This window comes from Antennarius striatus, chromosome 2 (genome assembly GCF_040054535.1).
Source record: "Antennarius striatus isolate MH-2024 chromosome 2, ASM4005453v1, whole genome shotgun sequence".
Taxonomy (NCBI): domain Eukaryota; kingdom Metazoa; phylum Chordata; class Actinopteri; order Lophiiformes; family Antennariidae; genus Antennarius; species Antennarius striatus.
In genome coordinates this window covers 10,081,311-10,103,485 of record NC_090777.1, presented here as the reverse complement: position 1 = coordinate 10,103,485, position 22,175 = coordinate 10,081,311, and the positions used below count along the sequence as shown (strand labels likewise).

General features: G+C 40.1%; 1 protein-coding gene across 3 annotated transcripts in view; it reads left to right on the top strand.

Moving 5' to 3' along the window:
* Positions 1-21,761, top strand: part of LOC137602731 (plexin-A1-like) — a 402,183-nt gene extending 380,422 nt beyond the window's left edge. For all 3 annotated transcript variants that reach the window (XM_068325725.1, XM_068325707.1, XM_068325716.1), the window contains exons 25-33: positions 4,656-4,802; positions 5,280-5,439; positions 8,997-9,100; positions 9,187-9,283; positions 11,919-12,109; positions 15,372-15,541; positions 17,355-17,567; positions 19,188-19,338; positions 21,419-21,761. In XM_068325725.1, coding sequence (XP_068181826.1) covers positions 4,656-4,802; positions 5,280-5,439; positions 8,997-9,100; positions 9,187-9,283; positions 11,919-12,109; positions 15,372-15,541; positions 17,355-17,567; positions 19,188-19,338; positions 21,419-21,514 — 1,329 coding nt within the window. In that variant the 3' untranslated portion in view covers positions 21,515-21,761. The remainder of the gene's footprint in view (positions 1-4,655; positions 4,803-5,279; positions 5,440-8,996; positions 9,101-9,186; positions 9,284-11,918; positions 12,110-15,371; positions 15,542-17,354; positions 17,568-19,187; positions 19,339-21,418) is intronic.
* The last annotated feature ends 414 nt before the right edge of the window (positions 21,762-22,175 follow it).

Sequence of the window (22,175 nt, the reverse complement as noted above, 5' to 3'; positions counted from 1 at the left end):
TTCTCTGGATGAGTATAAGCCATTGTGTGTCCTTTCTCTCCTCTCTAAACTGCTGCTACTTCAGTTGGGAGTGTTTTTCTTAGGCCTGAGTGATGACTAACAACACTATTGATTGGCAAGTGTCCTAGATGGAGAGAGAGTTGAAACATATTGATAACATTTGTGTCTTGTCACATAGGCTCAGTGGGTGAAAGCTGGAAAGATTTACACAGTGCTTTCTTGAGTGAGTTCTTCAGAGTGAAAGGAATGGAAGTAAATCACTTATGGCTGATTTACCCCCTCATTATTTTGAATAATTTTAAGATGAAATCATAATGTGTCAATCCAGCTGCACTTCCTCCTGTTTTTCTGGAATATTGCACTGGATTCTTCGATTCTGTCCTGTCAGCCTGACCTCACAACAAGTAACTTTGACATAATCAAGATGAAATCTCATAGTGGTTGTTAAATGTATTTGCGACTTGCCATATCTGAGCTTCACGCTAAATTAGTAGCAGATCACCTGAGGAGTCAAGTGCTTCCGGGAACTTCCCCCGGGGCAGAGACAAGGGTGGCAGCAAATGGGGTTTGACGTCGGGGTGATTTCCTCAAGAGAAACCTTATTGGAAGATTTCAGTGGAGAGGACCAGGTGTCCAGGAGTGAGGTAGTGAAGGAGTGGAGATAGGTTGTAAATATTTTCCCTACTGAAGTGACAGCAACGAGAGAGTACATTGAACATCTTACTAATGATTGGCTAAAGCAAAATGTGAAAGGTTGTGATTGGGTAAAGAGGAGAATGAGCCGCTGAGGCCAAGAATGTAAAACTGCTTGTGATTATTGTCAACAGAAATTTTAAGCTCACAACAACACAACACTGCAATGTTGCTGCAGATAACAGTGAATTGCTTTTGGACATGAAGAGAAAATTATTGCCAGAGGTAGTTATTAAGAGATAGCTATCACCATCAACCTACACTTTAAATAAACCATTTTAAGTAAAAACGTCAAAGAAAATTCCTGCCTCAAAGGTACTAAACATATTAATTACATTAGTCCTTATTTATAAAGGGGGAATTAGACATTTTAGCAGAATGGAAGGGAAATGTCACAGTTTTGTCTCACACAACATATATTATAAAGCATTCCTTTTCAGCCAAGTGTCATGTGAGGAGGAACTGTGAATTTAGAATCTACAGAGAGCTGTAATACCTCATTCATTAACACAGCGGAGACACATCTAGGAAGAAGATGTGACACATAGTGACAAATAAACAGGTCACAGGTGCTTTGCTGAGATTTTTGTATGTCATTTAGAAATTATTTTACAGCAGTGAACATGAGCAAAAGTGTGGAGTGACCTAAATATCAGTGATTTTCTAACTTGTTTGTATATTGGATTGCATTAGCAATGTGCTAAACAGATTAAATGTAATGCTAAAGTTAACCTTATTGTATATGCGCTCACACTCAAAAGTTTGTACATGCCTTCTTATTCATTTGACTTACGTTCCTTTACTGTTTACATTGTAGATTCTCACTGAAGGCATCAGACTAATTAATGAACTCATAGAATTATGTAGTAAACAAAAAAGTGGAATAACCAAACTTTGCTGTTGTCACCTGAGATAGTTTTCAAGCAGTCTTGAAGTAGTTCCCAGAGGCACCAAGAACTCGTTAGATCTTTTGCCTTAACTGTGGTCTATCACATCCATCTTGATTGGGTTTAGGTCAGGTGACTGTAGAGGCCAGATCATTGATGCAGCACCCCATCACTTTCCTTCTCGGTCAAATAGCCTTTACACAGGCTTGAGGTTTGTTTGGGGTCAGTGTCCTATTGAAAAATAAATGATCCAACTAATCAAAAACAGATGGGATGCCATATAGCTGCAGAATGTGTGGTAGTCATACTGGTTTAGTGTCCCTTCAATCTTGAATAACTTCCCATCAGTGTCACCAGCAAAGCATTTTGATAGCATCACACCTCCTCCATGCTTCATGGTGGGAAGCCTCCATGTAGAGACATACGTTCACCTTTTCTGCACAAAGACATCACAAGTGGAACCAAATATCTCTAAACAAGATTCATCAGACCAAAGCACAGACTTTGACTTGTTTAATGTACCCCCTACTTGTTGCATTTTTCTTAGCAGGGGATTCTTAGCAGCTTTATGACCACACAGAACAGTTGATGTAGAGATGTGTCTGCTTCTAGAAGTCCATGTGGCATTTATCCGGGTTATAATCTGAGGTGTTGTTAACTTGTGATTTCTAAGGCCCTGTCCATCTTTCTGAAAATGCAACTTTTTTCACCCTGCATAGAAAAAGATTTGTGTCCTCACAATAATGTCTTCGAAAAATTTCCGTCCACACGTATCCGCATCAGTGCATTGATCAACATGTTTATCAGCAAAACAACGCCAAGAACAATAGGAGAGAGGACCGGGACGTGTGGAAATTCACGCCGTTCCTCCTGGAGGATGACCTCCATCACAGAGTTCTCCCACCAGCAGGCAGTGCATCCCGGTCTTACCCAGAACTGGCGTTGGCATCTTTGGCGAGGAACTTGAATAATTGAATGAATAAATACATATAAACTTTATGGCTCATATAGAAAGAAACAGACAAACAAATATTCAAGTTTCAAACATGTTCATCAATGCGTCTTTGATGTGGAGCTGTCATATGTTAGAAAATAGCCGGTTTTAACTCCGTCCATTCTGTGTGTACATGTAGACATGGGTCACATGCATGACATCAACGCAGTTTTCGTCACAGGGAGACCCCCCATGGATAGAAAAAGTTGTCAAACAGGGCTGTCAACCGTGTAACGAACATGTCTTCTGCACAACACAACTGTTGTTCCTAACCTCATTGAAAACGCAGGAAAATCCACAAATTAACCTTGAAAAGATACACCTGTGAAGTGAAAAACATTTCAGTTGACTACCTCAGAAGTTCTTTTAAACAAAAGGCCAAAGGTTTTCAACGCTGTCTTCAGAGCAATAGGTGGTTATTCTGACGAATTTAAAATATAAAACGTATTTACAGTTCTGTCACAAATTTTGTTTGTTGCATAATTCCATATAAACTAATGAAAACAACACAAAAAATTTGCTAAGGGGAGGAATAAAGTATGTTTCTATTTTTTTTTTCTGTCTTCATATTGCTAGAAGTATTCGCTAACCCATCAAAATAACCAGAATAGGTTGTTCCATTTTATAGACCGTGGCCACATGTGTATAAAATAAAGCAACTAGGCGTGCAGACTGCTTTTACAAACATTTGTTAAAAGAATGGGTCACTCTTAGGAGCTCAGTGAATTCCTGCATGGAACTCTGGTAGGTAGGTAGGTAGGTAGGTAGGTAGGTAGGTAGATAGATAGATAGATAGATAGATAGATAGATAGATAGATAGATAGATAGATAGATAGATAGATAGATAGATAGATAGATAGATAGATAGATAGATAGATAGATAGATAGATAGATAGATAGATAGATAGATAGATAGAAAGTATCTATCTATCTATCTATCTATCTATCTATCTATCTATTAATCCCGGAGGAAATTGTATATATCCACTGCACAGGCATTACATAACAAATAATACTGGATAAACACCAGGAGAAAAAGAAACACTGACATCACAGGACATACCACAAGACATACACTACACTAACAGACACATGCAGCATTAACAGGACATATATACTAAACTATAACTAAAATATAAACAATATAAAATTCAAATTTAAACAGTATAAAATTAAATTGAATCCATTCAACCGCGTGCTGACCTCGCCACCACCCACCCCCACCCCCACACTCCTCCTGAGTCATTGTACCCCCTGATGGCACGGGGCAGTTGTAATATACAGTATTTAATAGAAGTATTAAACTGTGCACTAACTTTTGGAAATACTCCATAAATTGTGTTTTTCCCATTGGAAGAAAAACATGGTTCTAATGGCATATAAACATGTGTGATAACAAAAAAAATATGTATAATTGATTGTATATGTATGGATAGGTCTGAAGTAATGGAAAATATCTGATGGATTGAAACAAAAAAATATATATTTCTGTATTACATGTTTTTATTTTTTTTTTACACTTTTATGAGACAGGCCTTTTGTTACCCGCTTCAGTAATGTGTGTAGCTATTTTAATAGGGTCTTGTTCATGAGTGGGGGAACAATAGAACATGAGATTGGACGGAGAATTGGGGCAGTAGGAGTGGTATTGCAGTCGCTTTACCGCCCTGTTGCCACAAAGAGAGAGCTTAGCCATTGAGGCAAAGCTCTCCATCTACCGTTCAATCTTTTTTTTCCTATCCTCACCTATGATCATGAGCGATGGGTCATGACACATGGAAAGGAGTCAGCTGAAGTGGTTTGGGCATCTGGTGCCAATGCCTCCGGGACGCCTCGTTTGGGAGGTGTTCCTGGCACATCCAGCTGGGAGGAGATTAAATCTCAACACTGGTTTGGGCATACCTTGGACATACCTCCTTATTGAAGCTGCTTCCCCCGCGACCCGACTACGGATAAGCAGTAGAAGATGGATGGATGGATGGATGAATGGATGGATGGATGGACTTGTGAAAGACTGAGAATGGTCAACAAGAACGTCAAACCTCCATCAATTTCTCTCTGTCTATCTCCTTTCTTACCAGGAGTGTGCTGGTGAACCTCTCTTCATGCTTTATTGTGCCATCAAGCAGCAGATGGAGAAGGGGCCCATAGACGCCATCACTGGAGAAGCCCGCTACTCCCTCAGCGAGGACAAGCTCATCAGGCAGCAGATTGACTACAAAACACTGGTCAGTAAACCATCTGTACCTTGAGGCTTGTCTGAAATAATATGAATCACTTAAGAGCTGTAAAATTTCATTTGACAATAGGGAAAATATTGAACAAGTCTAAGCAACATCAGCAAAGTTAATCAATCACTGGGAATGGAATTTTTTTCCAGCTGAAATTAATATGGAGTTTCAGATTCAGCCATAATTTCACCCAGCTACTGCTCAGTAATAATCACATTCTCCTTTTCTAAACAAAGCACTTCAGGTTAGGATCAGAAGCATGCACAAACCACTACAGCTAGTCTGTGCCAGTGAACAAATGCTGAGCTGTTATGGCCCTAAACAGAGAGTAAACTAGGAAAATGTCCATGTTTAAATGTTGCTTTGCAAATAAACTAGGTATGAAGACAGTGTGCATTTATCCAAACATCCCACTTACATTCAGTGTATGTTTTAGCAGGATGTCTTTTTTCATTCATCCTGTTTTTCTGCCAGACATTGCACTGCGTTAACCCAGAGAATGAGAACGCCACAGAGGTGACAGTCAAGTGTCTGAACTGTGACACCATCACTCAGGTCAAAGAGAAGTTGCTGGACGCTGTTTATAAGGGAAGCCCCTACTCTCAGAGGCCCAATGCCTCTGATATGGACCTGGGTAAGACATACAATAATGTTTGAATTGAACGCTTGAGGTATATACACAGGTGTAATTACAATGAAGAAGATAGGTCACTGCAAAACCTTTTACTGTAATTTGCATCAAATAATTGGTACATCATCATCTGTAAGATATTATTTGAACAGTTTTTTTTAGTGTAAGAATGTATTACTATTAATATAAATTATGAATTTGCAGCACAATTCTGGTCAACTTTGTCAAAGAAATTACTGCATTTCTGCAGGACTGACCTTACAGAATTTATGCTGTAGCTAATAATAAGTAAATTATATTACAGTAAAATAAATTATTTTCCCTTCAGGGGTCACCACGACGAATCAGTTGTCCCCGTCTAACCCTGTCTTTTGCATCATCTTCTCTCACACCAACTACATTCATGTCCACTTTCACTACACCCATAAACCTCCTCTATGGTCTTCCTCTAGGCCTCCTGCCTGGCAGTTCAAAACTCAGCATCCTTCTACCAATTTATTCACAATCTCTTCTCTGGACATGTCCAAACCATCTCAATCTGGCCTCTCTGACTTTATCTCCAAAACCTCTAACATGTGCTGTCCCTCTGATGTACTCATTCCTGATCCTATCCATCCTGTTCACTCCCAAAAAGAACCTAAGCATCTTCAACTCTGCTACCTCCAGCTCTGTCTCCTGTCTTTTCCTAAGTGACACTGTATCTAGGCCAAACAACATCGCTGGTCTCACCACAGTTTTGTACACCTTTCCTTTCAATTTAGCTGAAACTCCTCACACCTGACACTTTTCTCCACCCATTCCATTCTGCCTGTATATGCTTCTTCACCTCTTTTCCACACTCTCCATTGCTCAGAACCGTTGACCCGAAGAACTTAAAATCTTCCACCTTCTTGATCTCTTGTCCTTGTAACCTCACTCTTCCACTTGGGTCCCTCTCATTCACTCACATGTACTCTGTCTTACTGTGGCTAAACTTCATTCCTCACCTTTCCAGGACAAACCTCCACCTCTCTAGCTTCTCCTCCACCTGTTCCCTGCTCTCACTACAGATCCCAATGTCATCTGCAAACATCATAGTCCATGGAGATTCCTGTCTAACCTCATCTGTCAGCCTGTCCATCACCATAGCGAACAAGAAGGGGCTCAGAGCTGATCCCTGATGCATTCCCACCTCCACCTTGAACTCCTCGGTCACACCTACAGCACACCTCACCACTGTCTTACAGTCCTCATACATGTCTTGCACCGCTCTAACATACTCCTCTGCCACTCCAGACTTCCTCATACAGTACCACAGTTCCGCTCTGCGCACCCTGTCATAAGCTTGCTCCAGATCTAGAAAAACAAAATGCAGCTCCTTCTGGCTTTCTCTGTACTTCTCTATTAACAACCTCAAAGCAAATATTGTGTATGTAATACTTTTTTTTTTGGCATGAAACCATACTGCTGCTCATAAATGCTAATTTCTGCCCTAAGCTTCAACTACTCTTTCCCATAACTTATTTGCATGGCTCATCAGCTTTATAACTCTGTAGTTGCCACAATTCTGCACATCTCCCTTGTTCTTAAAAATGGGCACCAGCACATTTCTCCTCCTTTCCTCTGGCATCTTCTCACTAAGATCCTGTTGAACAACCCATTCAGAAACTCTACTGCCACTAATCCTAGACACTTCCATACCTCCATAGGTATATCATCAGGACCGAGTGCCTTTATACTTTTCATCCTCTTCAATGCCCTCCTCACTTCATCCTGACTAATCTTTGCTACTTCCTAGTCCACAAAAGCCACCTCTTCTAGTCTCTATTCTCTCTCATTTTCCTTGTTCATCAACTCTTCAAACTACTCTTTCCATCTTCTAATTGCACTACTGGAATACAATCCACTTCTATCCCTATCCTTAGTCACCCTAACCTGCTGCACGTCCTTCCCATCTCTGTCTCTCTGTCTGGCCAACTTATATAGATCGGTCTCTCCCTCCCTACTGTCAAACCTAGCATACAAGTCATCCCAAGCCCCTTGTTTGGCCTTTGCTACCTCTATTTTCATCCCTACGCTGCATCTCCCTGTATTCCCGTCTACTCTCTCTCTCTCAGTGTCCCACTTCTTTTTAGCTAACCTCTTTCTCTGTATACACTCCTGTACCTCCTCATTCCACCGCAAAGCCTCCTTATCTACTTTCCTTCCAGATGACACACCAAGTAATCTCCTACCTGTCTCCCTGATCACATTAGCTGTAGTTGTCCAGTTATCTGGAAGCACCTCCTGACCACCCAGAACCTGTTTAACTCATTTCTAAAAGTCATGCAACAGTCTTCCATTTTTATCTTCCACTATTTCGTCCTCTGCTCTGACTTTGCCCTCTTCATCTTCCTCACCACTACCATCCTATGCTGTTTTCTACTCTCTCACCTACCATTACTATGCAGTCACTGATCTCCTTCAGATTACACCGTCTACACAAAATGTAGTCTACCTGCACAAGATGTACTCTACCTACACAACTTGTAGTCTACCTAAACAAGATGTAGTCTTCCTACACAAAATGTAGTCTACCTACACAAGATGTAGTGTTATTACTGTAAAATAACTACTAAATCAATATACTTACAATAACAGCTTTCTATTCTACCACAACACAGTCCAGCAAATTCTGGAATATAAGAAATTAGACAATAATACACAGACTGAAAATTTAGGAGTTGGATTAAACCAAATAAATGAATGCAGATGAATGCTCTATCTTGTGAGCCACAACTACCCACACAAAACTACTAAAAATGCACATCCGATTTGGTGAAAAGGTGCATAACTGTCCACACGATGACAGATTTTTTTAAAAACGCAACTTTTTAAAAATGCATCGAAAATGATTTGCGTCCACACGACAGCATTTTTAAAAAAAATCTCCGTCCACACGTAAATGCAGCAGTGCATTTTCGAAGACGGCTATAATGCCATGCCATGCCATACCATGTGGTGGCAGTATTGAGTCAAATTTTATTCAATAGGAATCCTCCATATTTTGTTGTCACAACACACGGGCCCATCAATATGACGTCACAGTGGTTTTCGTCGCAGGCAAGACGTCAGTGTTTTTAAAAAGTCCCAGGGATATGCCGTCCACACGGCAACGCAGACCCAGCGTTTTTAAAAAAAATCCACCTCGGCCAGCGTTTTCGAAAAGTTGCATTTTTGTTGTTGATATCTGCGTTGTCGTGTGGATGGAAGGCGTAAACGCAACAAAAAATTGCTTTTTGAAAAAAATCTGTTATGGTGTGGATGGGGCCTAAGACTGACCCCTTTCATATTCTAATGTAATGGTTTTCTTTAAAAAAAAATCTTGATGGTGACTTTGGTTTTTTTTTCCTTTTCAAACAAACAAGCACATTTAAAAATACCCTGAAAAATAGAATGTATTACAGAATAAAAGCAGCATGCTTAGTACAACTTAACTCAGTTTGAATAATTATTTTCATGCATTGTATTACTGCAAGTTGTTTACCTTTAGATTATTTGAAGACATTGTGCTCTTTCTATCTGTCCCGTTTTCACTGAAGAATGGCGTCAAGGTCGAATGGCCAGAATCATTCTGCAAGATGAAGATGTCACAACTAAGATCGACAATGACTGGAAAAGACTGAACACACTGGCTCACTATCAGGTACACAAACACCAGGTACACAAGGAGGATCTGCAGCTCAGTCGTCTTCACACAAAAAATATTCTCGTTTTTATCTTGATGTGCAGGTGACAGATGGCTCAGTGATTGCCCTGGTGCCAAAGCAGAACTCTGCCTATAACATCTCCAACTCCTCCACCTTCACCAAGAGCCTCAGTAGATATGGTATGATTCTCATTTTTCCTTGATATCTTGCCAACATATTTTATCAATCATTTCCATCTCTTCAAAAACCTACCTTCATCCACAATTTCTTACTCAGTCATTGGCTGTTTCTCTCACTTAATTTATTGTTGCCATTGTTTTTTTTCAGCTCCCTCTTTGTGAATGGCAATCCTTTTGATGAATCGCTATCAGGCCAGGCTATAGCCATTCCACACCTAAGCAATCCATAATGACAGACATAAAAGTAGGCAGCTTGATCCCCTGCAGATTGAAGTAGTTAGAGAGAGGACACCTGGCTATTAGCGAAAGATTGGAGCTTGGCATCAATATGCTTTACTTCACTTGAAATTAAACTATCTAGAAGACAAATTAATCCACATTGACAAAAACAAAACAAAACTGACCCTCTGATACAATGTGCCCTGACCCTCAGCTATATGCACCTAATATCTATGACAATTTAGAATTAAGGCAACGTATTTTTTTCTCTAAAATAAGTGCATTATTCCATAACATGCTGTTACAGTGTGGTTGACTGGGTGGAGAGAGAGAGAGAGAGAGAGCGAGAGAGAGAGAGAGAGAGAGAGAGAGAGAGAGAGAGAGAGAGAGAGAGAGAGAGAGAGAGAGAGAGAGAGAGAGAGAGAGAGAGAGAGAGAGAGAGAGAGAGAGAGAGAGAGAGAGAGAGAGAGAGAGAGAGAGAGAGAGAGAGAGAGAGAGAGAGAGAGAGAGAGAGAGAGAGAGAGAGAGAGAGAGAGATGGGGGATGGGGGGTGGGCATGTTCAAAATACATTTTTTGGCTGAAGTTACATGGCATCATGTTGCAGAGTCATTATTTATTTATTTTTAATTTTGTATACTTAGAAATCCCCGAACGGAAATTAAGAGCAAACTCTTTTTTTTTTTTTAAACATACACATGCATATACAGCATGTTAGTATGTACAGGCCCTGCAACACACACAAACACACACAAGGAGGGCTGAAGGCATGCAGGGGATGGTAGACTGGCGGGCAGCTCCTACATGGTGCGCCCCAAATGGGCAACTTGTAAAAGGAGACGGCACCTTGCTCAAGGGCGCCTTGGCAGTGCTCGGGAGGTGAGCTGACTGGGAGCGGGAATCGTTACGCCGATCTTGGAACATTGGACGACCTGCTCTACCACTTTGCTGCTTTACTGCTGAGCCACTGCCGCCCCATTATCCATACTTTCTTCTAACCTTATCTTTTACCCTTTTAAAAAGTTGTACAGTAATAACATAGTGGTTTTTGCCAAAAAGTTGACATTTTTAATACTCTGGTTTTATGACCAATTTCTGATTTGGAGTTTAGAAACTTCCAAAATGTGTTACTATACTATCGAGCACACAACTTAGATGTCCCACATTTAGTGTTGTTTTGCTCTTTGCTGCCTGCAGAGACAATAATCTGTCTCTTTAGTTGCTAAACGTTCCACTTTGGTCAGTATATGGTTGCTATTTTCTGCATTTATGTTGTGTTTAACGGATTGTAGAGAACATTTTTATTTTTAATGCTGCCTGCCATGACTGAAAAGGTGTCCGATCTGATTTCAGAGCAAGAGCAAAAACTCTTCATTAAGTTCCGAGATGGAAACCCAAGTAATAGGATGAAAGATGTTAATAAAAAAAAATAAAAAAAACTCCATGAGGAGGAGTTAATTGACAATTTTCTGTTGATTAAAGCAATAAAAAGAAGGTATATATTTCAGGGTTAGTGTTGAAATATTGATTAGATAGTTCTATCTCACGACATCTTACCTGAAGTTAAGATTATATGTTTGGAGGTTTCTCAACTTGATTTGAAACATTCGATCAGAGACTCCAGTCACAGTGACTGGACTAATGAATATAGCTAAATGTTGGGAACAGTCGGCTTTGACAGGTTTTGAATCAGAACTGCTCAATGTTCTGAGTAGTACTAAACACCAGACACCACTCACTCAGTCTCTTTGACCATTTTGTCCTGTGTTTCACCCATTACTCTCCATTTCACCCCTCTTTTAGCTGACCTTTTTGTCTCTCTGCTCATTTAGCCCGCCCACCCCCCACTGTCCTGTCATCTCTCTTCTCTTATCTCTTCTTCTCCATCCTTTCACTGAACATAAAAGGAATGCAACATGCATCAACATCTCTTTCATCTATTCAGTATTTCTGAGTGTTTCTTCCCCCCAGAGTAACTGCCTCTCAGTATCTAGCCCTCTCCCCTGTTGCACCCCATTTCTAGAGTTTTCGTTTCTGTAGCTTCAATGGAGAAGTGGTGATAGGCATCTCCTTGCTTTTCTCTAATCAACTTTGACACCCATACCATGAATAATGAAACAGAGAGATGAGGAAGAGATTTTTTTATGAAAAAATGATGCTTAGTTCTGCATAGTTTTTGAGTGATTATTGTTTTTCTTTTGTTTTTCTTTTTTAGTTGATTCTGTGCCAGGTAATTTGAGTAAACAGTATAGGCTTTTCACTTACATAGTACCACCCACAAGAAAAGAGGAATGATGGGAATGAATATTGTCTTTATAAATTTAATAATATTCTCCATTAATAAGGATGTCGGAAATGCAATGTTTCTAACATACATTGACAAAGTTTGTATTTATGTTTCTGAACATCTGAACACAGAGAGTATGCTCAGGACAGCAAGTAGTCCAGACAGTCTTCGATCCCGAACACCAATGATTACCCCTGACCTGGAGAGTGGAACCAAATTATGGCATCTGGTGAAAAACCACGACCACTCGGACCAGAAGGAGGGAGACCGGGGCAGCAAGATGGTCTCAGAGATCTACCTAACCAGACTGTTAGCTACAAAAGTAAGACAAAAAAGAGTGAACCACTCATCATTTTTTTTAAAGAGAGGCTACTCTTAAACATCATTTTGAATCATTTGACCCATCCCTCAGGTACAGTAGGCACCCGTTATGGCATGTGGAGAAAATGTTCGGGTTGTGTTTGGGCACTTGATTAAGGATAGTTTGATATGTAAATGGTGGTGTACACTTCTGGTAGGTGGATGGCCACTTTTACATCCATGCCACTGAGAAAGTAAAAAATGAATACAATTACACATCAAAATTCAAGGCATTTCAAATTAAGCATATCCAAGCATTTTGGTTATTTTTATTTGGCTTGGATTGATCAAAAGAGGCACAAACAAGGTCACAGTAGGTTATAAAGAAGCCAAATGCAACAGTTTGACTTTAAGCCTCTTGCTATGTTCCGGGTCAAATTGAAACCTTGTTTTTCCTAGGGAGAATGTAAACTTAGTTATGCTCCAGGATATACAGTATCTGGGACAAAGGCTAATATCTGGAAGTGGATAAGGGTATGCACATCTGTCAAAATTCAATGTATGAACTGGGTGAAAACATATAATGTCTGAGTTGGTTGACAACATGTTTTAATGAGAGAGGTGTTTGTTGATTTTGGGGGACGGGAATTTCACAAGCCTAATGGCTTCTACCCATCAGCTCTTTTTTTTCCGATGTTGTAGTTGATGTTGTAAATGATGTTGTAAGGTGTGAAGTCTGTTATATTAAAATATCCGAAAAATAAATAAATAAAATATTTTTTTTAAAAAGGTAAGCCAAGTGCTTTGCAAGTAGACATTGTGTCTCTGAACATTTGTTACTTTAACTTACAGGACCATTTGCAGAGGCTTTGGAGTGTATTTTATGAAGGGTTCTGGAAAGGTGTTCTACAGCTAAGTGGCAGATACAAAAAAAAAACAAAAAAAAAGGTTATGCCCAGATATAAGAGATTCATACCAGTAAAGTTCAGTCGTCTAGCAGGGTGGCAGTGGCTCAGCGGTAGAGCAGATGTCTTGACAACAGATCGCTCAGCCATCGGTGGTTCGATTCCCGCTCCTGCCAGAACATCTCCGGAGTGTGAGCTGACGATGGGAGGCATCAGCTCACCTCCCAGCCACTGCCGAGGCACTCTTGAGCGAGGCGCCGCCCCCCCCACAAGCTGCTCTATTGGGGCGCACTCCAGGAAGCTGCTGCCCGTCACTCTGCCTCCCGATGTACAGCTTGATGTTGTGTACCCCTTGTGTTCTGTGGTTGTTTCAGGGGCCTCTACATACATACTGTGTGTGAAAAACTAACACAAAAATGTAACAAATGTACACCTGAGTGACAAATGTAATTTCCCCGGAGGGGATCAATAAAGTGTATCTTCTTCTTCTTCAGGAAGTCCAGCGAAAGCATGCTACCAACAGCAGTAAAATGATAATAATTGTAAGAGAGGATAAATATCATTTTTTATATGCAGAATATAAACAGGCCAAGCATATCTTTGTAGAAAAACAGTCAATCATCTTTTCCATCCTGGATGATTGACGTACCATTAACTGCAGTACAGTGTCAGTGGAATGACCCTAACGACTGGCAACATCATACAGGTTCGATTTGAGTAAGGCACTGACTTATGTCTGGACTTGATTTCTTGGCACCATAAAATGGTGCGATGGGTTTTTCATAAAACAATGTTCACTTCTTCTGAAAGGCGAGACATTGACAAACACTGCACACTCCACAAATTTGTATAGTTTGGACAGAAAGGCCTGAATCTGCTATTTCAGCTGCAGAGTAACCTTAGCCTTGTTCAACTCTATACCCAGAGCCAGGCAAACTTGCATTATGTCTGTGACCACAGGCATGTTGAGGGCCAAATGTCTTGAAACAGTATCATATTTGACTACATGTTCTTGATTGATGATGAACCTTGATAATTAAATAGATATAAATAGATATGTGAGAAAAAACCCATAGTATAAACACTCTTTCTCTCATGTTCACTTACCTAGAACAGTTTCCTCCATCATGAAACCCTACAGTATAAGCTAATCCAGCTGTCTTTCTTTTCTTTCTTCTGGGCCTCAGTTTGTCAGTTTCGTAATTGTAAATAGGATATGGAGATTTCTCAATCTGCAGAAGTTACAATACAAGATGCTTGTCAATTTCCATTGGTGATACAAAAGAGGCAGATTAATGTAAATTGGATTTATAGTGCAGAGTGCAAGGATACAGATGCTGGAGGTGTCGGGAGATTGATAATTCATTTGGATTGAAGCCTGGGCCATTTAAGGTGAAAAAACAGACAGGCAAATTGAATTTAAAGGATTGCCTTGTTCCTGTCTCTCCATAGCTGTCTTTCTGTATCTGCCCGCAGGGCCACTTGTCTATGTAGATCTCAGTTTGCAGCTGGGACAAAATTTGTTCCTGTTCCATTTTCCAATTGCTGATCCCCAAACATTTCTGTTGTAGCAGATTCTGCCAGATGGAGAAATGTGGGAAACAAATGTGTTGGGGGAATTCATTTAGCTTCATTTGATATAATTATATTAAAGCACTGTCGTTGGAAGAATACACCATCCATATCCAAGAGCTGGAGCTCTTGTTTGTGATTCTTTCACAGTCACACAGCCATAGTAATCTATTTTCCCCAGTGGGACCATTCACTGAAAATGTGAATGGTCCCAGGGCTTTGGATACCAGTGGGAGTAAAGGATGCCCCTTTATGTCATACGACATAGTTAGACAATTTTTATTCTCAACCTCTGGCTGAAGAGATGTTCCTCTAGTTAAATGATATATTAGGAAAATTTGTCATCAGAAGCAATGCAAGAATGAAAAAAATCAAAGTAGCAACCCTGGAACGATAGTCTTGCGTAATCCTACCGACTAAACCAACCAACCAACCAACCAACCAACCAACTAACCATTGCATAACATGGATGTGAAAGTACCTAAAATCACCTAAAACACACACACACACACACACACACACACACAAATCCCAGCTCTTTATTCTGCATAATTGGAAAATCTAAAGTCTAAAACTTTTCAGTGTTGAAAAACTAGCTAATGTATTTTTTTAAAAATCCAGTTGTGACATTAATCATTTAAAATAAGGGATTGCATTCTAATCAACAAATGTCCAAAACACATTTAGAACAGTAATTCCATTACAGTTGAGATAACCATTAAACCATTGACTTGGATTCAAACTGAATTATATGCACAGTGTAAATCCTCCTTACAAATATATTTTTTCCTTCTTCTTTCCCCTCAGGGTACATTACAGAAGTTTGTGGATGACCTGTTTGAGACCATCTTCAGTACAGCCCACAGAGGGAGTGCGCTTCCACTGGCCATCAAGTATATGTTTGACTTCCTGGATGAGCAGGCCGACAAACACTCCATCACAGATTACGATGTACGACACACCTGGAAGAGCAACTGGTTAGTTACTCTGTCACCTGCAGCACCTGGAAACAGCATTTCCTTGTAATGTTAATTTTTTTTCAAGATCATTATTTGAAAAATCGCTGCCAGCACAGAGAGCTCTTGAGGCATCTTCGCTTCATGACATTGAAGTCATGGTTGAGTCAAGCTGACTGAATTTTAATAGTAATAATCTGATACAAGAATAACTGTTTATAGAAAGTATATTTACGGGTAACTTTCACATCATGATCATATATATATATATATATATATATATATATATATATATATAAAACACTGCTTGCCTCCAAGAGTTTTTAGTAGAGAGGGGATACAGATGGTTATTTTAAAAAAAGATTGATATTCTAAAATAGTTTCTGAAATTTCAATACACATATAATGACTGTTCAATAAAATTATCGAGAGATTGATCAAATGTACCAAAATATTTTTTTTCTATCATTTTGCTGGACCTACTATTTTACATTGTAACCATTTTAGTGCAAAATATAGATTTTCTTAAAATTGATACATATTACCCTTGTAATGTACACACTTATTTTTGTGAGCTAAATGTAAATATTGTCATATAATTGTTGTTGTCCTCAGTATTGACTGTTTACAAATGGACATTTGAATATGTCCATCTTGTTATATTATCAGAGCCCTGAAATGTAGTAAGGATGCATCGTGAGATTGATAGACGGATTGGTACAGCTTCTGCAGTGATGCAGTCCATGCATAGGTCGGTCGTGGTGAAGAAGGAGCTGAGTCACAAAACGAAGCTCTTGATTTACTGGTCAATATACGTTCCTACTCTCACCTATGGTCATTAGCTTTAGGTCATGACCGAAAGGACAAGATCCTGGATACAAGCGGCTGAAATGAATTTCCTCCGCAGAGTGGCTGGGCGCAACCTTAGAGGTAGGGTGAGGAGCTCAGTCACCAGGAAGGAGCTCAGAGTAGAGCCGCTGCTCCTCCGCCTCAAGCGGTGCCAGCTGAGGTGGCTCGGGCATCTGTTGCAGATGCCTCCTGGACGCCTCCCAGGGAGAAGTGATCAAGAAGGTGGAGGATTTTATGTACTTCGGGTCAACAGTCCAGAGCAATGGAGAGTGTGGAAAAGAGGTGAAGAAGTGTGTACAGGCAGGATGGAACGGGTAGAGAAAAGTGTCAGGTGTGATGTGTCATACAAGAGTTTCAGCTAAAATGAAAGGGAATATGTACAAAGCTGTGCTGAGACCAGTGATTTTATTTGGTCTAGAGACAGTGTCACTGAGGAAAAGACAGGAGACAGAGCTGGGAGTACCAGAGATGAAGATGCTGAAGTTCTCTTTGGGAGTGACCAGGATAGATAGGATCAGGAATGAGTACATCAGAGGGACAGCACATGTTAGAGGTTTTGTTGATAGTCAGAGAGGCCAGACTGAGATGGTTTGGATGTATCCAGAGGAGAGGTAGTGAATATATTGGTAGAAGGATGCTGAGTCTTGAACTGCCAGGCAGGAGGCCTAGAGGAAGACCAAAGAGGAGGTTTATGGTTGTACTGAAGGAGGACATGAAAGTAGTTGGTGTGAGAGAAGAGTATGCAGAAGACAGGGTTAGATGGAGGCAACTGATTTGCTATGGTGGCCCCTGAAGGGAAGAGCCGAAGAATAAGAAGATAGTTGATTATATTATCTTCTGGTTACTGAGGCTTTGATTCATGCAATGAAGAACTGAAACAGTGAAATGTAAACACAAGAAAAATAAACATTCTAGGCAAAGAAAATGTTGTATATATGTTACATGTATACATATGTCTTTAAAAAAATGTCAATGTTCTTTCCAGTCTTCCTCTGCGGTTCTGGGTGAATGTCATCAAGAACCCTCAGTTTGTTTTTGACATTCATAAGAACAGTATCACGGACGCTTGTCTGTCTGTGGTGGCCCAGACCTTCATGGACTCCTGTTCCACATCAGAACACAAGCTCGGAAAAGACTCGCCTTCAAATAAGCTTCTCTACGCGAAAGACATCCCAAACTACAAGAACTGGGTAGAAAGGTGAGACATAGTTGATCAAAAGACACATACTTCCATGTACAATAATTACAGTAACATTTCTCCAAGCCTGTGAATACGAAACATTTTGGGTGTTGTAAATAGTACCAGCCGTGTCTGTTATTGTCATCTTTCTGTGATTTTCTAAATTATAAAGAAGCAAGTAGACAAAGAATATAGGACAGTAATAGATGGATTTAGAGCACCTGCTTGCCATTCCTCTGAATAAATATGCTTTCATTCAGCCATCAGCTTTATTCCCCTCCTTATTTAACTTAACCTGAGATAAGTCTCAGTCCACCAACTCTCGCCACAGCTCTGACCAATACCATTTCAACCATGATTTTCAATGACATGCAATACAACTCCTCCCACAATTGGTAATTGTGTTGAAAGAGATGAAACACATGGTAGTTTTACACGGGTTTACAGATTTGTGTCTATAGAGACTAGGATTTGCTTGTGATACTTAACATATACAGTATATATTAAGCAGTTTAATCTGATAAAAGTGTTTGTTAAAAAAAATAGTGTCCATTGTGCATTGTTCTATCTCTACTGCTGCAACCTCAGCTGGCTGAAAACACAATCAGTTATCCTGCTACAAGGTTCTTTTTTTTTATTTTGAGCAGCATACTTGAACGTCTCACAGTAAGTCTGGATGCTTGCAGTTTTTTGAGGTGGTATGAGGTAAAGATTTATAGGTGATGTTTAATTGGGTGGAGTTAAATATTGCTTCCACTATGCCTCTTAACCCAGACTCAACTTGTCCTGCAGTAAACCTTGAGATAGATGAGACATATATTCTCCTAAACACTTGCAGTGCAGCTCCATATTTCAATACATTCCTAATATACCACAAATTGTACTCCACCTGCCTTACACTCAATAGACTTCCACTCCTGAGATGCAGCCAACAGCACGCAGTGGATGCTGCGAAGGTTGATTCTGCTCCGACAGGGTGGATCCAGAGGCACAAATTTCAGTCAATAACATTAAGAATTAATAGGAAAGGAGGGTGAATCTTATCATTACAGTTATTTTTATCTCTAGTTTATTTATTTCAAAGGCTTTCTTCATTATCAATAATAATTATTCCCATGATCCTTGAAAATACAAAACTTATTTTTGCTTACTGTTGTTTAAACCAAACAAACCTAACCTGTCATACAAAAAAAAAAAGAAAAAAAAAAGGTTTGCTTACTTATATAATTTTCAGGTACAACTAAGAACAAATATGTGGGGGAAAAAAAATTAGCATTGTTTTTCATAAATCAGACCTGTTGATGATGAATTGACACAAATGGTATTAAACCATACTACATAAATACTGCAAAATACAAGAGACAAAATGTAATAAAAAACAAAAAACATATTCCATGTCTGGACACATTATTAGCGCAAAGCTGCATTATTAATTATGAAACCTGTTTCCATTAATAATAAACAGAAGCATGGAAAAAAGATAGACTTGACTGATACAATTACATTTTCCTGGTGAGACAACTAACTCGCCACCGTTTGTAGTCAGAATTTTTACGAACCAGTCCTGTCAATTCAGTGAGATTTAGGACAGAATATGGAATATGGAATGAATATATCTTAATAAACCTTCTCTTGCAGGTATTACTCTGACATCTCCCGTATGCCAGCCATCAGTGATCAGGACATGAGTGCCTACCTAGCAGAGCAGTCCCGCCTGCATCTCAGCCAGTTCAACAGCATGTCTGCGCTGCACGAGATCTACTCCTACATCACCAAATACAAAGACGAGGTGAGCTCCCTCTGGATGAAGAGTTGAAACAGAATCAACCGAACATTATCTGGTTGCTGGCCACGCTGTGTCACTCCTGTTTTTCTGTTTTGGAGAAATACGATGAAATCATTCGAATTCAGTTACACAGAAAACTTCCCCATATGCCAGAAGGATGCAAGGACGCACACAAATGAGAACAGTGTTTTCCTATCCCTTTTTTTTAAATATCCTACTAAAGTTTCTGGTGAACAACCACTGCTTACCCCAATGTTATCATGATTTTATGTGGTGAAAGATAATTTTATTCCTTCACCTACCACTTCTCTCCATCACTCCATACCTGCAGTATTATAGTGGTTATTCATGTTGCTTGCAGCTGCCCCTATTGCAACTAGCAATACCAAATTCTCCTTCATTAGAGTGTTGTCAAGATGTACGCAGCTACACTAACACATGCCCTGACACAGGACCTACACACAAGCATACTGTATGCACATGCTAATGCACATTAACTAGTCCTGTTCAGCACAAGCATGCACACAAATAGTCACAACTGTCACCACCTCCGTTGTCCATTTCCCAACAACAGGCTGCTGTACACATTTACAATGGTCTTTACAAACCATACTGTAATAGACATCAGTGATGTGCAGTCAGGGGAGGCAGGTGATGGCCTCACCTGCCATGATAAAAGACAAAAATGGAAAATGGAAGAAGTAAATAGTTATATTTATCGAGTGATGTGAATTATATAGTTATTTTCCGTTTAACATCATCAATTTCAAGTTATTTTTACTGAAAATCACTTAATTTTCACATTTACCGCTGAAATACTGAGAAGAGACCTGCGGCGAGGCACCAGCCAGTCGAGCCTCACCACGAATTGCGCAATGGCTCAGCTAGCTGTGCTGGCATGAGACCGTAATGCTAGCTCTCTCCATGTCGCTATTAAAATCTTCAAACACGTTTGCTCTATGAACTAAATTCCCATAATTTAGCTAATGTATATAATATACAGTGGGGGTTTTTTTTGTCAATAACTGCATGTGTGTAGCATCTTTGAGTTGAGCGGTCCTGAAACCGCTGGGAAAAAGCACAAAGTGAAGCACGCAGTTCTTGTGCCTCATGGTAGAGGGTGCTGGTGATCCCAGGGATTTGGCCGAGTATTCCTCTTCCTCGGCCACAGAAGAAGTGACGGCAAACTTGTTACGAGTAGTTCAAGTCTGGACCCCAAGGAGCAGAGACTGACAAAAACGTAAAAATAAACAGTTTTATTGCTCAGGCAAAAACACAATTGAGCAATGAAACCGAAACAACAGAGCAAAATTTTACAAAAATCCACAACACTGAAAAGAGCATGTAGCATCACGAACACAGGACAAAATAATCTGGCACCCTCTTAGGTAAAAGCCAGGCCTTTTAAAATGAGGCTGATGAGCAGAGTGGGAACTGGTGTGGCTCATCAGCTGCTAAGATCCAGCCACACCCTCTGCCACAGCTTGACCTTTCAGGAGAAAATGAGTTTCCACAATAACAGACCTGCCAAGCACACAAACAGAACAGAACCATGACAAAACTACAGCTATTCATTTGTTTTCCGCTCACCTTGCCTTATAAAAATGGAGGATTACCTATCTCAACTCAAATTTTTTTTGATGCTTTTGTTCAGATCTACATTATTTATAAGTAAACATAACATTAAAAAAAAAACCATGCAGGTGACAACATAAGTTTTTAATCAAATGTGCTTGTGTGTGTAAATCTGCTATGAGACTTTAAAAATAACCCACTCACTGTTGCCTATTAAATGGTGAATAAGTTACACCGTAGGGTCATAAACATCCCCATTTGATTATGATGAAGTCTGTTCCTCATCAGCCATGAACTTCACTGCACATCACTGATAGACATCGTGCTCGTCCGTTTGTCTGCTTTGATAAACCTGTGTACATTGTATGCATGAGTTTAAAATGTGATCACTAAAAACACAACTGAATCTCTCCATTGAACAGCAGGTGAATCTGATTACCATGTAGCATTTGAAAAAGTAACTGAGGTGTGATGATGCAGCCTAATCATTCTACATGTTTGTGTCCAGATCCTTACAGAATTACAGAAGGATGAACAATCGCGCAGACAGCGGCTGTGTGGCAAACTGGAGCAGGTCATCGACACCATGGCCCTGGCTAGCTGAGGACCAGCCAATCATTCCCCAGCAAGCGGATGTGGCCAACCGACACGCCTTTCCTGACAAGCTTTGTGATAGTTTTTACCCTTGACATATGGAATCAGTTGTCATCACCCTCACAAGCAGCAAAAGAAAATACTGCAAGGACACAAGCACCCAGCAGCAGCACACTGGAGAGACATCGGAGTTTGAAATGAGTTCGTTCTCTCTCTCTCTCTCTCTCTCTCTCTCTCTCTCTCTCTCTCTCTCTCTCTCTCTCTCTCTCTCTCTCTCTCTCTCTCTCTCTCTCTCTCTCTCTCTCTCTCTCTCTCTCTCTCTCTCTCTCTCTCTCTCTCTCTCTCTCTCTCTCTCTCTCTCTCTCTCTCTCTCTCTCTCTCTCCTCCAAATAATAAAGTTCATTGTCTGTCTCATCTGGATGAATACAGAGCTGAAATGGAATAGGTACAAGCCATCAGCCGGTAGCTGTCCACAACCAGGCTACGAGAGATGGTAAACAGTTACAATTACAGGATATATTCTGATATATAAGACTGTCTTTATTTTGTCACTGTCCTCCAGTGGAGGTCAAAGGTCAGGGACATTTACAGAGGAGCATCCATGGAGCTAGTAGAGATTCAGTGTGTTGCTCAAAGTCACTTTAGCAGGGTGGTTACTTAATGACATAACA